Below are 6,531 nucleotides of genomic sequence, written 5' to 3'. Positions count from 1 at the left end.
ACGATTGTAACTGCTATAACATAGATTTACGACAGTCATAGCGCTACCATCGCTTTGTGGAATAGGCCCCCAGGTGAATCCAACCGTCTTATTTCCTTGGGCAGAAAATAATGTTTGAATGCTCCATTGGCGTGTTAACAAGTCAGGACATATTCAGAAGATGATATCATTGTTATTATCTCAATTAACTCATATGTGGCTCATCATAAAGAAATGTCAAGACCAGTACTGTATAGGAAGATTTGGTGTTTTTCTACACTTGCATTCCATAGAGACAGCACATTATTGAAAAATCCACACACGGCAAGTCATAAAAACACATATAAACTTGACAATTATGTTTAATAAAACAGACTATTACACAGAGCAATTGTCTGTAACACACCTAGATGAAAGGTTGTTTTTTCTGATGTTTGGAACTGATGGAAAACTGTGTTCCTTTCATCCATAGAAATAACTGTACAACTGCTGAATGTCCAGACGATCACACTGCCAGTTTACATGGTTCGTACACACTAAATAGAACTAACATCAACCAACGATGAGTGTTCCCTCATCAGGGAAGGAATATACAGGGACCTCCAGGTTCAGTGGAGCCGGTCCTTTTCTGATTCTACCCGAGGCGTCGTAATGGGAGCCGTGGCAAGGGCAGTAATACCCGCCAAAGTCACCAGCATTGGCTATTGGAACGCAGCCTGAAACAGGGAGAATGTAAACATGATTACATGGTACAAGCAAGACAGAGAGACAGAAGTGATTTGTGAAAGTACCACTCAGAGTTCACTTAGTTTTTGAAATGTTGAATACAAGTTATCAGTTAAAGATAACCATGACTAGACCAAAACCATGTCTCACATGCATTATTTTGACGGAGACAAGAAATGGGCACAAGACCGTACAGCTTGGTTAGCGGTCCAACCACATCAGTTATCAACTTGAACACTTTCACAGACAAGCATTTCAGTTTGATTTGCCGAGATTTTGGTTGTCATGATAAGTACCAAACCTTTAACCTGGGGTGACCATTTCATAATTAAATCAACATTTTTCGGGACAAACTGCTATGGCCAAATCCGGTGTCATAATGCAATGTCCTTTAAGCTACTTGGGTACTAGTTTTTAATGCAAATTCCATTATCAGTAGGAGTGTTGAAGTGATGAAGAGACAGTATGTTCTGTTCAGTTTCAAAAGAAAAGGCCATAACCAGAATTACCACACATCTTAATTTTGTGACAATGTATTCATTACATTCATTCTCAAGTTGGCAACCTTTAGAAAACGAGTTGGCTCAGAAGGATCAGTTGAAAAGAAAGAAGCAATAATGCGTGATGGGGAGGAGGGTAAGGGCATTACAATCTCACTGTTTGGAATCAGCAGTGCTTACAATTATAACATCAAATATGGATGAATCATGTGCTCACCTAAATGTGTACAAACACCAAGTAAAACAAGCCACTCCGGGTTGGTTGTCCTCTCGTTGTCATGTTCAGCATGTCGCAAAGTGCCGAGATCAACGCCCTGCTCCACTTCAATCTCCTCAGCGGTACGATGTCTGACAAACAGAGGCTTGCCTCTCCACTTGAAGGTGACATTCTTTCCCTCTGGAATTTCAGATAGCTTGATCTCGATCTTGGCCAAAGCCAATACATCAGCTGATGCACTGAGAGTGCTGACGATGTCCGTAACGATGTTCTTAGCAGCATATGCAGCAGTCACACTGCCACCTAGATAGCAGAGAACCACATACAGTCAAGTCTCGTTAATCCAACAATCGGCTTTATCTGACACTTATGACGTGAACCGATTAAATCAGTGCTATTTAGACCCGTTAATCCGATAGTCTCGCACTCTGACCCCGACACACCTAATTTGCAACGAATTACCGAAATCACTCATTAATCTGACAGTGATGAGCGTACTCTGTGGTAATCTGCCCGCGAGTACACAGCCTCGTGTTTTGATGCAAGACGAGTCAGCTAGTAGCTGCACATTTCAATGACTGCAGAAATAAACTTGCTTAACAATAAACAATTAATACTTTAAATAAGCTAAACAGGATTAACTACATGCTAAGATTACCTCAATCTCATCAAAATGACCTTTCCCAAACTTTGACCGACCAATGAAATGACTACAGGAAGTTAACAGTAGTACTCATGACAAAAGAGGCCAAGGTAAAACACTGAGTGGTACATTCACAAATGGTCATGATGATAGGTTATTGGTCTCAATGATGTAAGGGGCATAACTCTCGTTCCCAGAAGTTTGAATTTTCTTTGTTCGCAAGTGAATCAGATCAATGTCTTTATCAGTGGTAAGTTGTTATGGTAATGTAGGAAAGTTATTAGAATGACATGTGTCAGTTATATTTATGGATGCTCAAGACTAACATTTACTTGAAGTAGTAAGTTATGTTGGCTATCATCAGTCAAGTGACCCCCTCCTAACTAGACCAAACTAACCCAGTTTAACAGCGAGAAGAAACTGTGAGATGCTGTGCCCCTTGCATAGGACAATCCCCCTTCCTAACCCCCCATTTCTAGGTCACCTTAGAGGATACACATAGCTATTATCCACACCAAGACAAATATACTTATTTACCTCCAACAATCATGTAAGTAAAAGACCGTCGAGCAACAACTGAGTTCTGTGAGGATTGGTGACTATCCTTGACTCCATCACGACGATAAAAAGAGAAGTCAGGGACTGGGATATCTGTGTGAGCAAACCTCACTTGATTTGAAGCTGAAAACGACAAAGCAATCATGAACAATCAGTTGTTAAGTACACAGATAAAACTTGAATCAGACTTGCATCTAGATATAGACGGATTCATAAACACATTATAAACATTATTAACAAAACCTGCACAAAAGAAGAAAGGATATTTAGTCTATAAACCGAGCTCCAAAGACTGCTTGGAATCATGGAGTAGTCACATAGGTATTGATAGTTTTCTTTGGATATTCAATATATCTTTAATCCCTTGGGTCGAATCTGTAGAGGTGCAATGATATGGAACACCACATCATGATACATAACTCAATACTCCAGAATAACAACACAAGGCATGAACTGAAATACTTGTTTCTTTCAGCTGAGTGAAATATGGCGACAAACTGTTTCTTCCTTGTTAACTGAATCCATCACAAAAGAGAAATAGGAAGCTCAAATGATCAAGTAAAAAATACTATTTTGTATCGTCATGTAGCCATATGTATTGTGGATAGTATTGAAGGCCACAGACCATGGTGCATCGGAGTTCCAGTGTATAGTTTCTCCCTTGCCAGTATTTTTGGTATTTTTTAACCAATATGAAGACATGTGTTTATGCAATTCCACATCAAACGCAGCTCACAACAAAAATACAGTTTTAAGTTACAATAAGTGAGATGAAGCACTTTTGCATGATTCACTGCAGTAGCATTCATATTTACATGGTGCCCACATTGCATCAGTAAATAATTATCTATAAAGACACACGGTTATGCAAGACACTGTTATATGGGTTGGGTATTTTTAAAATTTTTAATGAATATTAGCACACAAACAAGCAACAAAAAATTCATTGAATTCACTTTGTGTATTTTATGTGATACACCTAAAGAATACCAAATACCTATCTGCCATGATTGTTTTGATGTTTCAAATATAGCAGCACATGATATTGACCATTTATAAAATAGGGTGATGAAGCTCATAATAAGCAGAAAAATGGTTTCATATGATTAAACCTTAAGACTGAATATCGCAGCAATTCATAAACATCAAAAATTGGACATGAAAAAATATTACTCAAAATAGAAGTTCCATAATGGCATGAAGCAGCTTCGTCAGTGACATCCATCAGAGAAACATTCCAACAAACACTGAGTAGTATTTTAGACACTTAATAATGTTAATTATAATAGTATTTGTTTCACATCATGGTGGGGGGCAAGCCCCCCAAACCCTGTAGTTGTAGTTGACTAAAAATATTGGCAAAAACATAGAAATCGTTACTAAGGAAAAGCTTGTGCACATTCCTTATCAATATGGTGGAAGGTATCTGGCATTCTGTATTCTAGCCAAATATGCCGCATATTTGTAGCTCTGTGTCAATATTTTAGACCTTACTGAAAAAAGTTTCACTTAGGATCCATAACAAGATTAGGCCCAAGATTAAAATGATTAGGTCAGGGCTGGGACGAATCCAAATTTACTATCCAGGTACATGCCCCCCTATTACCCGACCCTACCTGAGTACCCACTGTAGGTCTCAAAAGTTAGGTACAATGTGTCCCATTGGGAACTGAATTAACAGAGCCCAGGCAAAAACAGTTTAGATATATGAACAAAACGATCTGATCATGCAAGCACTGAAGTTGACTGAAGCCTAATCTTTACTCAAACAAATAATATAGTCAGAAAGAAAGGCGAAATCAGTAGGCCTAACTTATAGTGTAACCATGGAGTTTTATTGTTATTGTCATCAGTACCTGAGTTACCCGTCCCTGCCCTAGATTATGTATATAGATACTTCAATCAAGGTGTCAATACCTTATATTAATTTATTGTACTGATTAATTGTAAAGCTATAGGCCCTAAGATAGTGTTACTTAGATCTGCCTTACGAGGGTATGTCTGCAACTGGTCAACATGGGGACATGGTTCAAACGTTACACAATAGAAGTCATGCATATATCATGAGTATCTATGAATAGTTTCCCTTTCATTTGATTGTACACTTATCTTTAAGTTATCGACCCCGAGTTCCGTTGGTCTATATTGATAGCAATATCGCTCTCTGATCATACTCACAAGCAAGTCCTGATGTGGCCCGCAACGCATTTTTCGGAAGCAGGTCTGACATTGAGAAATGTGTGAGCGCTGTTTTAGGCTGCCGAACAACATATTTTTCGCCTTTTTGAACAACACCTGGAACAGATGCTCTTACCGCATTAGGAACTACCTGCGAAACTGCAGAGAGAACCGCAGATTTAGGGATAGATATCATTTTGTGGTGACTTTCACCCCGTCCCCAGAAATTTACGAAACTTGTGGTAAAGGACGTTTTACGTCACAAGTAAATCAAGCTGTTTGCCTCACAACTTTTGCAACGTTTACTCGACCTCTGTTGACATAGCTAAATATTTCCTCTGTTTTCATATTTCGCGTTGTAAGTGTTTCCTCGACAACCATTTGTAATCACAAAACGGGTGTTTTACACGTGATAAAAAATTGAAAGACTATCAATGAGGGAAATATACAAGGAGAATCTAATATTAGGCCTCTAATTCCGTACAACGAAAAGATGACTTTGAACCCACATATAATAACACAAGACCGTACCAGTGAGGATTATTTCTGTAAATATAAAGCTAACCGTTTCCAAAAATAGCCAGGTCACTTTCTGAAACAATGGGATGTTGCATAAAGGTTTGAATGAATTACGTAGGTTTAAGAAAGAATCTCTACCAAACAAGTACATGAATATTTATCTATTTAATACTTTTTCTTGAAAACAAGTAACATCATGGGTGGTTTAATTTATGTGTGTCTATACAAGTACACTAACTAGTTCATATAACGTTCACTCCCATGGGCAGTCCGGGTTTGGAATGGTCCCAAGTAGCCTTTCTCCAAGGCTTTACTAAATGGTAAATCCATGGGTGTATAGTAATTCTATCCCGAAAATAGGCGAGTCTAGATAAGTGGACAGTCTAATGACGTCAGTTTCTTATAGGAACAACATGTTGTTATTATTATTATTTATTTAATCTAAAAATTATGATTGCATAATTATTGCCTTATAGACTTGTGCAAGTCTGGGTCCCCATCAACTGGGCGGGTTGCGGTAAATTCGTAGACGCAACACGTAAACACAATTTACAGTGAATTCGTAGAATAACCGGAAGAGAACCGGTGTAATGATAACAGTTATCTAACGTACATTAATCTGACAATGAAGTGTGTGTGTGTGAAATATATACATGGCGCGCAGTATATTATTTATTTCCCTCTCTGTCTTTTTTAGTTATCTCTAAAATTGCCAGTAGCAATAGGTTTACCATGCCAACCTGAAGAGATTGATGTGCAAAAGATATGAAATACCAACCGACTGACTTTGAATTTATTCAACGATAACATGGTATCACACTTGTTTCTGCAAATATTTCTATATAAACACGAAAGTTTCGTTCATGGACCAAATTATATTTTAACATCAAATTCGTGTCCCCAGAAGGAAATATCTGCATGCAAGATTGTTCAATTCTACCAGAAACACGGTTACTATCTGAAAGAAAAACATGAAATGAAACGTGTTTGGAATTAGTCTGTAGGCGAATACAATACTGATTGCCGTGCGCTGTTCTATATGTCGCACACAAGTCAAAGGTATATAATAATAACTAATTTTAACATTCTTTTTTAATACACATATACATTATCTCTCCCATTTCCGAAACATCCATGTCGAGCTCTAATTATTCCCTAGCAGCTACAGAAAAAAATGTTTGCTGTTGCGACATTGTATTGAATTACCGATC

The 6,531-nt window shown here is 38.0% G+C and overlaps 1 protein-coding gene across 1 annotated transcript; it reads right to left on the bottom strand.

The window, feature by feature from the left end:
* Positions 1-325: 325 nt before the first annotated feature.
* Positions 326-5,073, bottom strand: LOC124121454 (cytochrome b-c1 complex subunit Rieske, mitochondrial-like). The gene is made up of 4 exons (XM_046484452.2): positions 4,802-5,073; positions 2,603-2,746; positions 1,423-1,725; positions 326-695 (listed from the first exon to the last, which is right to left on the bottom strand). The coding sequence occupies exons 1-4, from the start codon at positions 4,995-4,997 to the stop codon at positions 532-534; spliced, it is 807 nt and encodes a 268-aa protein (XP_046340408.1). The 5' UTR covers positions 4,998-5,073; the 3' UTR covers positions 326-531.
* Between the last annotated feature and the right edge of the window lie 1,458 nt (positions 5,074-6,531).

Source organism: Haliotis rufescens, unplaced genomic scaffold (genome assembly GCF_023055435.1).
Source record: "Haliotis rufescens isolate VD_foot unplaced genomic scaffold, xgHalRufe1.0.p SCAF_19, whole genome shotgun sequence".
In the NCBI taxonomy this organism is placed as follows: domain Eukaryota; kingdom Metazoa; phylum Mollusca; class Gastropoda; order Lepetellida; family Haliotidae; genus Haliotis; species Haliotis rufescens.
The sequence above is the reverse complement of the archived record's forward strand: the minus strand, read 5'-3'. Positions and strand labels throughout refer to the sequence as shown.

What these genes read in the sequence shown, in the direction of transcription:
- LOC124121454 (XM_046484452.2), bottom strand. Translation starts at nt 4,997, where the DNA reads ATGATATCTATCCCTAAATCTGCGGTTCTCTCTGCAGTTTCGCAGGTA. An exon ending in TACTTACATGATTGTTGGAG is followed by an intron (nt 1,726 to 2,602) that starts GTAAATAAGTAT and finishes TCTGCTATCTAG; the next exon opens with GTGGCAGTGTGACTGCTGCA. An exon ending in TGGTGTTTGTACACATTTAG is followed by an intron (nt 696 to 1,422) that starts GTGAGCACATGA and finishes TCCCTGTTTCAG; the next exon opens with GCTGCGTTCCAATAGCCAAT.